Genomic DNA, 17,429 nt, shown 5'->3' with positions numbered 1-17,429 from the left:
GAGTGTTAGGAAATAACTGACTCAATTTTCCTTTTAAAATAGTTTGAAGTTTTTGCATGTCTAACATGGGAAAATATCAGAAAAGTGTCATTTTATCATTTTATAGAAGTTCTTTGCCTAGAATGCCCTTTGGCAGAATGGACAGTAGTGGTTGGTTAAACTGAAGTGGGAGGGAGGGGAGTTGAGCTGTACTACAGCTCTTGAGTGGGGCACAGTTTTCTTCATGGAGCTGGGACTGGCCGGAGAGCATTCGTGTTCCTGCCCACCCAGCTTTTCATGTGGATTTTTACATCTCTACTTTTTGCCAACTAGTCTTGAAAATAAAGAAAGGAAATTAACTTCTTAATTGAAGGGTATTTTGATTGGGTGGAATTACTTCAAGAAAATTGACAGTGATTCATTTTTTTTTTTTTTTTTAAAGATTTTATTTATTTGAGACAGTCAGGGAGCGCATGCACATGGGGGGCAGTGAGCAGAAGAAAAGGGACAAGCGGATTCTCTGCTGAGCAGGGAGTGCCACTTGGGCCTCCATCCCAGAACCCTGGGATCATGACCTGAACCAAGGCAGACACTTAACGGACTGAGCCCTCCCTGGTGCCCCGACAGTGATACTTTTGTTTTTAGTGCCCTGAGGAGGAGTATCAGAGTAACATGTTAACATGAAAGTAATATGTTTTAATTTCTTTGGAGAAACTTGAGTATTTTTATTTTTATTTTTATTTATTTATTTTTTTAAAAGATTTTATTTATTTATTTGACAGAGAGAGATCACAAGCAGGCAGAGAGACAGGTAGAGAGAGAGGAGGAAGCAGGCTCCCTGCTGAGCAGAGAGCCCGATGCGGGGCTCGATCCCAGGACCCTGAGATCATGACCTGAGCCAAAGGCAGCGGCTTAACCCACTGAGCCACCCAGGCGCCCCAAAAACTTGAGTATTTTTAATAGTGGGGTTAATTGAGGGGAATTTTTATAGGAACCCTAAACAAAACCTGAAATTTATGATGTAATAAGTTCTGTGTTCAGTGCAATATAATGACGTAGATGTGTAAATTTAATCAGAAGAAAGGAGAGCATTTTTTAAATAGATGTCCATAACGAACCACGTAAATGGTAAATAATCAGCTTTTGCTGTACATTGATTGCTAAGCCATTTCTTTGTTAATGGCTGCTTGAAGCAGTATTGTGTGAAAAACTTTTCTTTCTTTCTTTCTTTCTTTTTTTTTTTTTTTTCTGTAGAGATATTCTAAGGGAAGGAAAAAACCCTTAGAATGCCAGTCTAACTTTGGGTTTATAGTACTTTCCTAGTCTGCAGATCTCTTATTTAACATTCTTTTTTGATGTAAACTTACATATGTATTTTCTTTAAGATGTATTTATTCATTTGAGGGGGGGATGGATAAAGGGAGAGGGGGAGTCCTGATGTAGACTCCGTGCTGAGCACAGTGCCCACCCCAGGCCGCATCCCAGGAAACCCCGAGATCCTGATCTCAGTTTAACTGACTGAATCACCCACCCATGCACCCCAACTTATGTATTTTAAACAGAAGTTCTAACCAACCTCATTTTCTCATTGGATTTCTGCCCCTCTGAAGCCATTCAGAACAATCTACTTTCTGTTTTTTTGCCTCCATTGTGTGGAAACTATTGTCAGGATCAGATTCTCCCACCTGGAGTAAATTTGCTGGACTCTGCTTCCTTATCAGGTTTGTGTCAGGACACCCTGTTCCAAGAATTTGGAGAACCGGGCCCTGGGATATTTGTCCGCGGTGTTCTGGGCTGCTAGGGGGAAACTGCTGTATTGAAATGGGAGAAATGATGGGTTTATGTGTGAGCTTTCTATTCTTCGGATCCCCTCACTTACTTTGCAGGTAGGGAAATTCCTCTGTGTGATATATTCTGCTGTACAGTCGCCTTTTTGCCTTGGGTGGAAATCATTCTAGAGGGGGAGAGACGTGAGCGTTGGGTTTTGAGAAGCGAGAGTTCACACCCTCCCAATCTTTGCTGTATTCTCAGTCTCTTTCTCTTTATACACATACACATACACACACACACAAGCACACGATCTTTATTCTTAAAATGATAAACACAACAGGTTTGATTTTGCCTTTCCGCTTATTTGGTTTGGTAATATAGTCTGCCTTTTAACCGACGGAGCCACCCAGGCGCCCCTATAGTCTGCCTTTTACAATGGGAGTTGGGGTATATTTTTTAGTGTGAAACTAGATGTTCTAGATTATTTTTGTGAAATTGTGTTTGTTATTTTAGAAAAGGAAAATGAATGATTTTGCATTTAACAAATTCCTGGGTAGATTCCGTATTCATGAATTACATGTTTTTGCTTAATCTGAGTAAGTGCTAAATGTTTTCATTATTCGTCTCTAGAGTTTATAGATTGTAATTTGGCGATTCCATTCTTCTGATAGGAGTTATGAGTGGTAGTTTTTAATCACAAATATGCTAGCTGTGTTTGTAAGTTAATAAAAACTGCTTTTGAGAAGTTGGTGTAGTTTAGATATTTTTACTATTTTTCTAGAAGTTTCTGGATTGCAAGATTCTTTTGGTCAGAGTAAGTTATGATCAGTGTTAAACACTGTACAGCTGCTCCACTAAAAGCTTAATCATCTCTGTGATTGCTGTAAAGATGCTTCTTTACCATAAAAGATCTACTCTACGCTGTGATTCGTTTCAGAATATTTTTCTTTTCTTATGTAGGCTATAAACTTTCTAAGAATTCTTTCACAGATTGGTATATTTAAAACTTCTTTGCATCTAGTCCATGTTTTTTTTTTTTTTAAGATTTTATTTATTTATTTGACAGAGATTACAAGTAGGGATAGAGGCAGGCAGAGAGAGAGGGGGAAGCAGGCTCCCTGCTGAGCAGAGAGCCTGATGCGGGGCTCAATCCCAGGACCCCGAGACCATGACCCGAGCGAAGGCAGAGGCTTTAACCCACTGAGCCACCCAGGTGCCTCACATCTAGTCCATGTTTTTAGTGCATTTATGATCTGTTACATTTTGATTTACCATACCAGTTCTCTTATTTCCAGTGACTCTGAATGTTGCAAATTTAAGTATTTTCCAGAAAGCTCCAAAAGAGCTTAACTGACCCAGAAGAAAAATTGGAAAATAATATCAGTGACTTATAAGTGAATATACAAATCAGATCAAATAATTATCTTCCCAATTCTCTCCCTTCTTTCTAGATTTAAACTAATCTTAAAGAATCTGCCGTTGCTTTTACTTTGCTTCTCATACAGTTTTGTAGATTTTACAGGTCTGCAAAGGGCAGATGTGACAGTTTATTTAACCTCTTATGTGTATTGCATTACCTTGTGTCTGTCCTTAGTTTAATCTGCCTTATCTCAGAGGATGAGTGATAGAGAGATGCGGGGGGCTCCTGGACAGTTCTGACTAAGGGGCTGGGGTATCCTGTGTATCTCTCTCCATTCTCTGGTCTCTGGAGCTCCATGTCAGGAGGCAGTAGCCTCGCAGTTGTTGAGGTTGTCTTGACACTTTAAGAAACCAGTATTGGAATAAAGACCCTAATTATTGTTGCTGTATTGATACTGGTCATGTATAATCAAATCATTTTTATATTATTAACTTAAATATTTGTAAGGATGATTTGTCCTAGAATTTGGAATTAATATCTTGAAAAGTTAAGTATGTACATGTTACTGAAGCCACAGATATGTAAAATCAGGACCATGCTCTTACTTTTCTAAGAATGTGTGCTATATTGGGGTACCTGGGTGGCTTAGTAAGTTAAGTGGCTCCTTTTGGCTTGGGTTTTGGTCTCAGGGTCTTGGGATCCCACCCTGCATCAGGCTCCTTGCTCAGTGGGGGGCCTGCTCCTCCCTCTCCCACTCTCCCTGCCTGTGCTCTCCTGTTCTCTCGTCAAATAAATAATAAAATCTTAAAAAGAAAAAAAGAGTGCTATTAGCTAAGTGTAGTAGGTGATAAAAATTCACATGCTCTAAATTTGTGTATCTGCCTACTGTACTTTATTTGATAAATGTCAGCAAGCTGGAATGGAAGGGATGTGTATATTCAAGGTGGTTTGGTCAGGTATAGAAATTGAAAAAAGAAACTAAGGCATAAGCCAGGAAAGAAGTCTTGGTGATTTTAAGATTTTCAGTATTTGCTATTGGAAAACCAGAGGCACTTAACTGTTTAGCTTTTTTTTTTTTTTTTTTTTTTAAGTTTGATGGCATTATTAAGTTTCAGTGATAGGTTTGGAAAGATTCCTCTCTGCCTCCACACTAATAGGATTGTTAGTTTTGGTTCTCACATGTGATAAAACTTGGACCTTGAGTATATTAGTTAAGTAGGTATGTGAAAATAGTGCTGTTGAGAGCAACACTTAATATGAAAATATGTAGGATTCTAGGCGGCTTTCACAGGGGGTTTGCACTGCCGGCGGAATCTTCGGGAAGTTCCTTGAGTAACAGCTTTTAGAATCTAGAGTTGCTGTAAAATATAGTGTGGTATCCCAGTAAGTTACATGATGATTATAGTTCAGAGGTTCTCAGCTGGGAAGTTATTTGGGGAGGTGTTTAGGTATTTTTTATTTTCAAAATGATCAGAGGCACTGCAGGCCTTGACTTTTCAGGGCAGTGCTAGGTGGCTGTAATAGAAGGGACTGACGAGGAGTGGTTGTGCAGTCCAAAAGGCAGTGGTCTTCTCTTGAGAGGCACTGCCAGATTCTCATTTCTTGTGTTTAACATCCCTTGTTTTTCATATAGTTTAATAAAGGATTTAATTTTTTAAAATAACATCTGAGAAGTCAGTGTTGGATTTGCAGTGCTTTTGACCTTGTAAAATATTTTAGATAAATAATCTGACAATGTTGTGAGTCAAGAGAGGGAAAAAAAAATGACGCGCTGGAGACTGGTTTTGGCAGTTGGGATTAGTTAGAAGTGATGGAGAGAAGAGTCCAAGCATACATGTATGTAGCGAACCGTTGAAAAAAAAAAGATGTTAAGATCATTTTCTATGGAAAGAAATGGTGAGTGTGTTCTATTAGAACAAAGAGGGAACCGACAGTGCAGAAAGTCAGAGAAGTTATTAATTATTTAACAAGTTGAATTATTTGTTGTCACTTTTTATTAAGAAAAAACAAGATTCATCGAGATAACAAATGAAAAACTAAAATGTTGTAAGTACTTTAAATTTTGAGTTCTTTGGGATTAGAGGCCAGATGCCATGGTGTCTCAGTTGTTTGAATTGTGCCTGTGAGCCAGCAGCCACAAAAGGGGAGGAAGGAAAGGAGGAAAGTGTTAAATGAAGGGGAAAAAAGCAATGACAAGCAGATGGGAAGAAGGAGGCAGTACCTCCTTTGATGAAAGAAAATGGCAGCTCCATCCTTTGGTGTTCTTAGGATAAAAGTCTTGGTGTCCTCTCTGACTTCCTCTTTCATACCTAACATCTACTGTGGCAGCAAATCTTGGGGGCTCTGTGTATAAAGTATATCTAGGATCTGATTACTTCTCCCCTCTCTTCTACTATATGGGCCAAGTTGCCACCATCTCTTGCCTAGTTGGGGGCATTGGCCTTCTGAGAGGTCTGCTTGCCCCCACCCTGCTCCCTTATGGTCTCTTTTAAACCTAAGTCACATTATGTGTGCCACCTTGAGCCTCCCAGTGGCTTTCCATCAGGAAAAGCTCTAGCTGTTTTGGTGAACAGTGCTTACCTTGTAAAACCCATACTTTATCTGCCCCCCCCCCCCAATCCCTACTTCACCCCCACACCTTTCTGAATCACCTCCTCTACTTTCCTTTTCATTCACTGTGCCCCTGTCACCATCCTTGCCCTCCCTCAAACACCCAGGCACGCCGCCGAATAGGGTTTCTCACTTCCTCATGATGCTCCTTCCTCAGACCCTCCCTGGCCCACAGTTCTTCTTCTGGCTTTTATGCAGATGTCCCTTTCTTTTCTTTCTTTCTTTCTTTTTTTTTAAATATTTTATTTATTCACTTGACAGACAGAGATCACAAGTAGGCAGAGAGGCAGGCAGAGAGAGAGAGAGGAAGGGAAGCAGTCTCCCTTCCGAGCAGAGAGCCCGATGCGGGGCTCGATCCCAGGACCCTGAGATCATGACCGGAGCCGAAGGCAGAGGCTTTAACCTACTGAGCCACCCAGGCGCCTCGCAGATGTCCCTTTCTTACTGAGGTCCTCTCTGACCACAGTGTTGGAGTCCCAGGTAGGGAGACAGAGACTGTATTTCCTATCTCCCTCTTTCCCTACCACTTCTGTTTTTCCCTAAAGCACTTTGGCTACCTGACCTGCCCATTTTACTGATTGGTTTATTGTGGCCTCTCCCCGTGAGAGGGCTGGGATTGTTCTGCTCACTTTGAAAACAGTGGTTGACACATAAGTTAAGGGGAGGCAGGAGTAAGCATGTGGTTAAGAAGCAATGGCAGAAACCCCTTAGGAGAGTGGCTGAGCTACCCTGACCACCTTGAACTTGTCTTGTTAGTTGAGGATGCTAGTACTACCTCTGTAAAACTCAGCGGGGCTGATTTACGTGAAGGTGTAGCACGGTTCCTGCTGGTCTTAGAAGACACCTCATAAATGAGAGCTGTGATGATGATACCGATGATTCTTGTGGGAAGAGAAAGACAAGCCGAAGGAAATGGAAAAGCATCATAGCTTTTCCCAAAGATCTTTCATGACAGCATTTGCATTTTACTGCGGGTTTTTAGTTCTGTTCCTGAAAGAGGACTGACTCCCTGTGGCCAATGTTAGTAAATCCATCAGTAAAAGCTCAGTAAGAGGGCAAGTGAAACCGCTGACATTTCATTCACTTCTGGGTGCCACGTTGTCCGTCACTGTCCTCCTGGTGAACTGTGTGGCATTCAGTAGGCACTGATGATAGAGGAGGCAGAGGGGCTCACACCTTGGCATGTGACAACCAGATACACAGTTTAACTCCACGACGATTTCAAGTCTCAGAAAAGGATCGATTCTGCTCAGTAGGAGATGTATACTAAGGAAAGGCGTGTTCAGTATATATGAGAGAGATGTTCAGTATGAAAATTTAAAGGGATGGACCTCATGGGTTGTTAACCTGCAGTTTTCTGAAATCATATTCATGGAGTATTTCCTTACTCAGAGTTTATACGGGTCCGCCTAGCACTGAGCTCTCCAACAAGATGGAAGTTACATCCCTGTGCCGCTTGTGAGTAAAGACTAGTTCAGATGACCAGGTCCTGACTTAAATATAGTGCCTTTGATGGTTAAAGGTGATCAGGTGAGTGTTGTTAAATAGCCCAAGGGGGAAAAAAATCCCCGCAAACTGTCCTTATTAATGAACTGGGGTAAAATGTTAAAGTACTGTTTTTTTATGATAGTGGGCAGGCCACATATTCTTCTAAGATGAAGAACGTCATGAAGTCACATGTTCCTTTGTTTTATTAGCAATTAGAACATAAAAGTTCTACAGTGTGAGTGGAGTCTTGTGCGTCTGGGAAGGAGGGAGAATCTATTAAAGCAAATACACAAAGAAATAGGAGACCTATGTCTGATGGTGTGTGTGCGTAGGTGTACCTGCTGGAAGCGTTTAGGACGTCACTGTGGAAAGGCCACTTCAAGTGGTACGGCTTTCACTTGTGAGTGACTTCAGTGACTTCCGGGATGTCTGTGACAGAAAGGACCATCTTCACAGATGGTCATTTAGAAATAAGTATGTCGTATGCATTTATAAGAAATGATTTTGTCTCAACGTTTCAGGGTATTATGAATATACCGAATAAAAGTTTTAAAGGGATAACTACGGTTCTTTCCAAACAGCCTTTATTAAAACATTTGCCTTTTACTACAAGGGTTCTGTTTTGTTCTTCAAAGACCAACTCCCCGTGGAAATGTTAGCCAATCTACTTTCCTACTTCAGGAACTTGAAAAACTAAATAATGTAAAGGGTCTAATTGTGTTTGCATTCAACACAGTATTGATATAAGTGAAAGAAGGACATTTATTTACATTGCATAATAAATTACTCAGCAGCGCTTTGTGTTTCTGACTATTGACAGAGCTAATCTGTTTCTTCGTAGGAATGATGCAATTTCACAGCAAAAATTTGATGTCATTCTAATGAGTCTGCTTTCGATTGTAGAGTACAATGAAGGGCTAGTAAAGATTAGTAAGAAATCTATTTTATTGTAGATAATAAATCTGCAAAGTAAGCTCTCAGCATAGATGGAAGTTGAGCCGGCACGGGGCTGCTTTATGAATAGCCCTTTGAACAAACTCTATAGTTCTGTATGTGGTTTTAAATCACTGTCAATTTGTAGGCAGGTACATATTACAATTGTCTGTTTTTCTTTTTAGGGCTCATGTAATCAAAGAAGTTTCTTTGTTGTGTGTATCTTTTCAGAACACAACAGGAATTGAAAATGAATCAGGTGAGTTTAAAAATAAGAATTTATACAAATACATTACGTAGATGTTAGTCCAGTTCTTGATTTTTAAAAGATCAAAACACACACATTCATTTCTCCCACATTTTCTTTTTTGTTTCTTAGTACCATTAACTAGTTCATCGCTTTCATAGTGTGCATTTGTTCGCGGAGTGGCGTGTGCACTGTCGTGGCATGGGTCGGCATTTCTGTGGAACCCTGCGCGGGGGGCTGGTTTTTGGAGACTTTGTGTTTCTGCCTTTCTCCTGCCACACTGTAGTGTTAATTTTTTGTTTTCGTTTTGGAACTTGCTGAGCTTTCATTTTTAATACTTTTTATTTTGTAAATTATCCATTGGCTAAAAAGGGAAGATTGAAATTTATTTATTTTTAGAGACTGAAACTGATCAAGTGGGAGACTTTATAAGCATTCTGTCCTTGAAAAGCCTGTGGACAGAATAAAAACAAGAAGGCAGATATTAAAATATAAGATGTGTTTCTTGGAGGAGGGTGTGGGACTACCTGGAGATTAAACAGTTCTGCTGTGGAGACTTCTGCAGCCTCAGGGGTGTTCTGATAAGTAAAATCAGTTATGTGGACTTAACGCATTCTAGAGGATTCTAAGGATTCTTATTTCCTGGTCTTAATATCATTTCACTTGTAGTTGCAGAAATTAATGGGTGTTAGAAACACTCTCTTATGAGATCATAATAAACACATTTAAAACATATGAAAGGCAGAACTTAAAAATGTGAAGTCTAATTTGTTGTGCTTAGCTTAAAACTATCAGACTTGAAAACATTGTGTGTCCCTCCTTTGCTGAAATTTTGGACACCTTTTTATCATTTACAGGTGCTTCTAACTGGAGTCCCAGTTTTATTAGGGTGGCCACGCTTAGTAAGTTCAGTCCCGTGTTGCACTGAGAGATGTGTGATTTTTGGAATGGATTCTTTTGATTTCTTTTCATTACTTTCCTTTATCAAAAATACGTTTATTTTAATGCAGAGGACCATACATCATAAAAAATGAATCTGGCGAACACATGGGGCACGTGGTTTCTATTATTTGACAACTTGCAGATTTACTGACATGCTTTTGAAGCCAAATTAGTTTTGAAGTGGTGAGGTGGGGGAGGGGAAAAGCGAACAGAGTGGATTTTCATAGTCCTTGTTCATCCAAGTTAGGTGCCTATATATGTCATACATTTCATTTATTTTTCTATCTGAAGACTGATTCCACATATCTGTGAACCTGGTCACCCGAAGGAACTTGCTCTTTTCCTGCCGAGAACTGCTCTTAGAAGAGCCTTGGGATTCTGGATGAGAACGACTGTGAATGCTTCCAGAGTGGAATCCAAATATTGACCTTGCTTTTGGGGCATCACTGTTCAGCAGTCCGTTATTTCAGGTGGCTACAAGGTTACCTGTAGGCTTAGTCAGGCTTTAATTCTCACACTGTATTCAGATACTCAGATTTTATTTCTAACGTCTTTTGACCTGTTTTGACACCTCATACTTTCACTTTTTGGTTCCTTTTATATCAAGTGACCTTGTGTTTAGAGAAAGTCCACATGCCGTTCAAAAGAGTTGTAGCCATAACCTTTTCTTTTTTTGGCTCTTTTCACAATTTCATTTTGTTTTTGACAAGTTTTAATATCAGATTGGCAGAGGACTGCCTTTGATGCCAAATGCCAAATATCGGTGGAAAAGTGTCCTCTTATGTTTCTAATGGTTAGCACATTTCTGATTTGGATGTAATTTAAGTGGTCTGGTAGTAATGAAACTTTTATTTGGATTATAAAAATTGTCCACTTTTTATGAGTAAAATTTTCAGCATCTTTAGTTGTATCTTCCTTATTGGAGGGATTTTACTTGCATGATGTTTTTATGTCATGGCGTAAAATCGATGAGTGTTTTTCAACAACTCAGTAATTCTTAAAAATTAAGAATTGTTTCAGGACATTGTATGTTTTTCCCTCTTATATTTATTGTTCTCATTTTCAGCCAGTGAAAACGAGCAATCAGTGCTTCAGAAACTTGAAAGTAACCACACAAAAATATGGATATTAAAAAACTTTTAACTTGAACCAGATTGATTTTTTTTTAAGCTTATTTATTTAAGCAATCTCTACCCAGCATGGGCCTCGAACTCATGACCCTGAGATCAAGAGCCGTATGCTCCACTGACTGAAACAGCCAGCCAGGCGTCACTGAACCAGATTGATTTTTAATTAAAATCTTTATGGTGATGTTAGGGTCAGATTATTCTCTCTAGGGACTGAGCAAGTCCCTAGATGAATTTTAGCAGTTAGCATTCAGGTCTGTCTCTTACAGTGGGCGTGGTCTTGATGATAGTAGCACAGTGTCATTCATTCATATGTGTCTGCTGGTAGAGCTTTGGGGACTGAAGGCTCCCCAGAGTGAGCAGACCATATTGTGCACTAACGGGTTCTTTAGAGAAACAGCAGACGTGGGAGTCTCACGGTGTTTTAAGAGGTGCCTACTGTACCAGTGTTCTGAACCGCTCAGTCTTAGACCAGTGTTCCAAGTGGCTCGTGGGGCGGTAGCTCCCAGGCTCTCTCTCCCTCCACTCTGGGCTCCGCAGAGCCTCTAGACCCACATATTCTGTGTCCTTTCTCTTCCAGTTTGTTCTCTACTCAACACTTAGCCCTTCTCTTATCTTCCCAGCTTGGAACTCCGCTTGTGTTTTGCCTGTGAGTGTTTGTTCCTTCCAGCCGGGTCCAGGCCCTTTGGCAGGCAGGGGGGGAGTCGCTCTGCTCCTTGTTTCATTCTTGCATTTTCTTTTCTCTCCATTGTAAATCCCAGATACCCTCTGCTTTGCTTCATCAGCATCAAGTTTGCAGATGTTCCACTGTTTTCCTCCTTTTCTCCCCCCAGATTTATCTAGGAGATTCCAAACTTTATAAGAGAATTTTTCATTGAGTAAAGAGTTTAGAGTGCTTTACTTTACAGAATATCAAGGGTGAGCTAAGTTCCCTAATTTGAATATGCTCATGGTAGTTTAAAATCCATACGCTGGAGTTTACTACCGCGTCCTGTCTACTGATGGCTAAAGCAACATGCCAGGCACTCTGTTAAGTCTCGTGCACATTGTTTTCTCACTCACTTAGTCTTTGTGGACATTCTGTCAAGTGTAGGTATTATCTCCATTTTATGGATGAAGGCCTTAAAGCCCAGAGAGGTGGCCATGGCTCGCCCATGACCGCTCACCCAGGAAGTGGTAAGAGCTCTGATTCACACCCTTGCTAGTCCAGAGCTCGGGTTCTTGGCCACTGTGCCTTACTGATGCATCAGTCAGGAGAAGCCGTGTGATGCTGTGCTGACAGACCGCTCCGGAATGTCGGGGACCTAACGCGCCATCCTTTAATTTCTCGTGCTGGGCTGCGCGTCCTGTGTGGATTCGCTGTGGCGGTGGCTCAAGGTGCAGATTTGATGGGGGCTGGTCTTGATATACGTCACTTCTACTCGCATGTAATTCGTCTGAGGTAGTCAGTCATTGGCCACATCTAAATGAAAACAAGGGTGTTAGGGGCTGGCTGTGGGGGAGGGCAGTGCGGTCCTGTCAGGTGCCTGGGAGGAGAGGAGAGCTGTGGTGTTTTGGGGATAGCCTTGGTCATTTTGCCCTGGCTTTACTGAGATATAATTGATGCAGAGCATGGCGTAAGTTTTAGCCCTAATGAAGTAATACAGCTGGCTTGATTTCTGGTTTACTGAGTCACGGTTAGGGTTTTTTGTTTTTTTTTTTTTTTTCTAAAGGATCTTTGGGTAACGCAAGTTCTTCCTGATAACTTGAAATTTTCTGTGAACATAGTAGCTTATGATTGTGGCGTCTCTCCGTCCTGATCGCTAATCTCCAGTATTGCCAGCAGCCTATAGCAAAACTTAGTTTAGCCACTTAGCCTTCCAGACTTTTAAAAAAAAGTTTTATATAGTAAAATAACAAAAGCAGCCTTTAATCACTGGGTGCCGCAGCTCCAGCCCCGAGAACTGTGATGAGCCATCCGTAATTGCGTTATTTTCGCTGTTCTGGATCTTCTTTCTTTGCCTCATTCGTCCCGCGCACACTGCCCCCAGCGTGTTGTGGATTCTGCAGTGAACCAGAAAGGCAAGGGCTCTGCTCTGCAGCTTACCTAGTCAGAGAGAGACGGTTGAAAAGCGGAAGGCGAGACCATTTCAGGTGGTAGGAAATGTTGCGCAGACAGTGAAACCCCGTAATACAGTTAAGAATGATGAGTGAAGGCAGGGGAGGCTCTTCGGATTTCATGGTCAGGGAAGGCTGTTCTGGAGAAGTGACTAACAATTAAAACAGAGACTCAAGTGATCACCAAGAATCAGATGTATGAAGATCCAGTGAAAGAAAGAGATCTCAGTATTAATGAGCCAGTAGTGAGTGCAGAGGCCCTGAGGTGGGAGTGAGCTTGCTGGTTCAAGGACACAGACAGAAGAGGCTGGGGGCTGGAGCTTGGCAAGCATCAGGGACTCTGGGACAAGGTGAAGCTGGGGAGAGGCAGGGGTCAGATTCATAGAACCTTAAGGGCCATAGAAAGAATTTGTTATTTTATTGGAAATGCAGTGGAAAGCCACTGGACATTGACATGATCTCTATTCCGTTTTTTAGAGCATCACCTATGTCTTTATTGGGCAAGAGGACAACAATATGCTCATTTACTATTGAGATTAACATCGTATTTGAGGATAGTTTCTTCAGTTGGGCAATTTAATGAAGAGTGCACTTTCTTAGGGGATTCAGAACTATTTGACTACTGTTGTTTTCCAGAGACGGTCTGAAGGTTTTCTTGTTCTGTGTCCTCATCTCTTTATTGTTATTACAGTCATAGTCATTCCTTAGCCAAACACAATTTAATGCTGTTTCAATGAACTGAAGCTTGTTTTATCCCCTCCCCCATTGTTTGCTCCCAGAATAGTAGCTAAGAGTCTTGTTTGCAAGTTTAAACAAAGAAGCGCAGTTCATAGAATTTAAAGTATTAGCACTCTGCTTCTCGGATGTCTTTTGCCTCTAACAGCAATTAACTGTGGTGATTATCATTAGTCTGTTGCAGAATAATATGCATCTTCGTGTGAATATACTGTGACACATTCTCAGTGCGAAGTGATGTTCAGTCTGATCTCTTCTGCCAGCCACGGCTGTTGCTCTCCAGTGTTTTGATTAAGTTGAATATTTAAGGAACTAGGTGCTTTAATTAAATAGATTAAAACACCTATAATCGTTTATGGTCGTTTTCTGGGTGGAGTATGTAAAAAGACTTACTGGTATGAATTTAAATAAAATACCAGGAAAACTTGCTTATGTTCATATTTTGAAAAATAAAGACATTTGTGTGTACAGCCTGTCTCAGATGCTGCGTGTAGCCTCATGTCACAGCAGCCAATGCCAGGGTCATGCTACGTGGTGCTGTGTAGTGGAGTTACCTGCCCGGTTCCCCACGTATCTATCTAAGAGGTGGGGGGGGGGTTGTAGGGAGTGGAGCAGGCTGTTGCCATGGCTACCTTGTGCCTGGAGCAGAGCAGATGAGGGAGGAATGGATGGGCAGGGAAGTGTGGGTTCAGCTCCATGGTCGTCCTAAAGATAAGAGTAGACTTTGGGAGATGGGAAACTGTCGGAGGGTTTTGAGCAGAGGAATGCTTGAGTTGGGTCAGAACAAAATCTTGAAAGAAAAAAAGGTTTTTTTTCTTGGCATCAGTATTTTTATACTTAATTTTCTGGGACCATTAAAGTTTCATTTGAACATGATTTAAAGAGGAGAGTGTAGAAGTCACTTATTTTACTTTATAGATTTTATTTATTTATTTGAGAGAGAGCGAGGGAGAGAGAATCGGAAGCAGACTCCATGCGGAGCGCAGAGCCTGATGTGGGACTCGAGTCCGTGACTGCAAGATTGTGACCTGAACTGAAGCCGAGAGTTGGATGCTTAACCGACTAAGCCAACCGCGTGCCCCTATTTTATTTTAAAAACCAACCTTGAGGTATAATTTTTATGTATTAAAATGTGCTCATTTGAAGTGTATAGGTCTTAAGTTTGATAAGGACCTGCCTATATCCACTGCTCTCAACGATGTAGAATACTTCCACCACCCCCAAGAGACCCCAACAGTGCTTTCTTGCTGCTCTGCCATTACTATTCCCTGCCCAGGCCCTGCCCCTGGCAAGCACCGGTTGGCTTTCTGTCCCTGTATGTTTGGTTTTTCCTGCATTTCACATGAGTGGAATCGTTAGCACTTGCCCTTTTGTGTTCTCTCCTTTTTTTTAAAAAAGATTTTATTTATTTATTTGACAGAGATCTCAAGTAGGCAGAGAGGCAGGCAGAGAGAGGGGGAAGCAGGGTCCCTGCTGAGCAGAGAGCCAGATGTGGGGCTCTATCCCAGGACCCTGAGATCATGACTTGAGCCGAAGGAAGAGGCTTCCACCCACTGAGCCACCCAGGCGCCCCTTTTGGTCTCCTCTTGAGCAGCAGTGTTTTTGAGATCCATCATGCTGTTGTTCATATTGGTAATTTGTTCCTTTCATAGAGGACATTTTTGGGGGGACATCTGACCATGCAGATAAATCTTGTATATTTTTTTATTTTCTATATTGTATTTCTTTTATTCTTGTCCTTTTTCTTCTTTTCTTTTCTTTTTTTTTTTTTAAGATTTATTTATTTATTTGACACAGAGAGAGATAGCACAAGCAGGGTGAGCAGGAGGCAGAGGGAGAGGGAGAAGCAGGCTCCCCTCAGCGCAGGGAGCCCGATGCAGGGCTCTATCCCAGGACCCTGGGATCATGACCTGAGCCAAAGGCAGACGCTCAATGACTGAGCCACCCACGCGCCCCTGTAATTGCATTTCTAAAGACTTGATGAAACCTTGGATGGCTTTCTCTCCTTCATTTTAGGTTATCTTCCCCTTTTCTCCTAGTCCTGGATACGTATACACAGACACACGCACACGCAAGGTGTAAAAAATTGAAACCACTTTTTCTGTTTTAGCATGTTATTCATATAGAATTACATTTTTATAGGTAATTATAAATGCAAACTTGATTTTTCAGACCTCTTTAAAAGAGACTTCCAAGTAAGATGATTGCTATGTGTGAGGACTTAAACCTCAATTAATGAATGTATAGTTTGGAAAATTAATATGTTTAATGGTGGTGGCACTTAAATCTCATTTTGAATCATGTTTTCTAACAGATAAAATAGCAATTTTTATGAGGTCTAGGGACCTTGTCTTTCTGAATGAAAATATATTCTTTCTTTTTTTTTTTTTTAAAGGTTTTATTTATTTATTTGACAGAGAGAGAAATCACAAGTAGGCAGGCAGCAGGCAGAGAGAGAGGGGGAGGCAGGCTCCCCGCCGAGCAGAGAGCCTGATGTGGGGCTTGATCCTAGGACCCTGGGATCATGACCTGAGCCAAAGGCAGAGGCTTAACCCACTGAGCCACCCAGGTGCCCCGAAAATATATTATTTCTGAAATTTGAAAAAGAACTAGCAACTTGGATGACATTTCCTTATATAACTGTAGAAGGAACTGTGGCAAGAAGGATTATATATTTTTTGTTATTCTGATATTAATGCTTTGGCAGAGAAAAAGGTTATAGGATTGTTTAGCTCTTCTGCACCTTTGCTGTCTGGTGACTCACATTCCACCTCCAGTCTTGGCTTGGCCACTCCAGGTGTGTGACCTTGGGCAAGTCACTTGACCCCTTAGTATTTGCTCTCTTATCTGTTACGTAGACCGAGTAGAGGTGCCCACCCCATGCGGTTGTGGTCAAGAGAAAATGAATTCGGGGATCTCCTTCTGGACGAAGGGAAGGATTATGTTAGGTTGAGAAGAGCTCTCCGGTACCTAATTTACTTTGCCTCTCTCGAACCTTAAAAGACTCTAAAACCAGTAGAGTAACGGCTGAGTTTTATTTAGAAAGTTTTTAAAAAGAATTCTGAACCAGATGCTTTTTTTGAATGATTGATCAGGAAGGCAGAGGGGTTTAGAGAAGTTGATGATAGAAGAGACTGGAAAGCAGAAAACCTTCCCATCACATCACGCCAGTCTCCTGCCTGAAGCCCTCCAGTGGTGTCCCGCTCTGCTCCAGAGGCACTCCAGTGTCTCTGCCCTGGCCTTCAAGCTTTGCAGGTTCTGCTTGTTCCTGGCTCACTCTGACCTGGCCACAGTGGTCTCGTTTTGTTCCTGAACATGCCAAGTTGTCTCCTCAGGATGTTTCCCTGGAATGCTCAGTCCTAACACGTGGCCATTCTCATCTCTCAAGTCCAAGTGCCTGTGTCTGTGATCTTCTCTAAGATGCCCCTTGCCCCTATCCCCACAGCTACCCTAAGTAGGATAGTGTCCCTTCCTTATCTGTTTATTACACTCTTTATTTCATGGGTCCCAGTGGGATACCCTGTCAGATGGGCAGAACCCGTCTTGTCTCCGCTGCTGCTTTCCTCAGGTGGCTCCATGTTGGCTCATGGGGCTCATATTGGACATGTGTAGGATGAGGAGTTTGTTGGGTTATTTCAAATCGGAAGGATGATGGAAACAGTGGCAATTGGGGAAAGGGATAGGATACGGCAGTACCACGAGCTCCCTGGTTGCGTTTGACTGTTGACCTCTCCCCCTCCTTGAACCTTTTCCCTTGCTTTTCTGATGTCATGTTCTTGGTGTCCCTTCTGCCTCTGTGACGTTGCTCCTGGCCTTGTCTTCCATTCTTAGTGGCATCCCGAGGGCTTTGTCCTGGCTTGTGTCTCGTTCCCTGGTCTCATCCGCCCTCCTGTTGAGTCTGCCCCTCTTTTAGCCATCTCTGTGCACCCAGACTTGGTGGCACTTGTCTGCGGATACGTGTGTGTTGTTTCCAGCAACCACTGCTTGGAGCGAGGCATCCCGGGTCAGGCACCAGGTGCGGTGATGAGTGACAGAACCTGCCCCCTGTGTCCGCAGCCTAAACTTGCCCCTGGTGGAGGGGCCATTAAATAAGCCAAGCAGTAAGTGCGGACAAAGTGCAGAGTGCCCTGAGAGGTAGAGA

At 41.9% G+C, this 17,429-nt stretch overlaps 1 protein-coding gene across 6 annotated transcripts in view; it reads left to right on the top strand.

Moving 5' to 3' along the window:
- The window catches only part of PRDM2 (PR/SET domain 2), a 119,356-nt gene that overhangs the window by 7,442 nt on the left and 94,485 nt on the right, over window positions 1-17,429 (top strand). For 5 of the 6 annotated variants that reach the window (XM_047723579.1, XM_047723574.1, XM_047723571.1 and 2 more), the window contains exon 2: window positions 8,326-8,399. The exons of the other annotated variant lie outside the window; for it this stretch is intronic. In XM_047723579.1, coding sequence (XP_047579535.1) covers window positions 8,391-8,399 — 9 coding nt within the window. In that variant the 5' untranslated portion in view covers window positions 8,326-8,390. The remainder of the gene's footprint in view (window positions 1-8,325; window positions 8,400-17,429) is intronic. 6 annotated transcript variants of the gene reach the window in all.

Source organism: Lutra lutra, chromosome 4 (genome assembly GCF_902655055.1).
Source record: "Lutra lutra chromosome 4, mLutLut1.2, whole genome shotgun sequence".
NCBI classification, from domain to species: Eukaryota; Metazoa; Chordata; class Mammalia; order Carnivora; family Mustelidae; genus Lutra; species Lutra lutra.
Note: the sequence above shows the minus strand (reverse complement) of the source record. Positions and strands in the feature narration are given on the sequence as shown.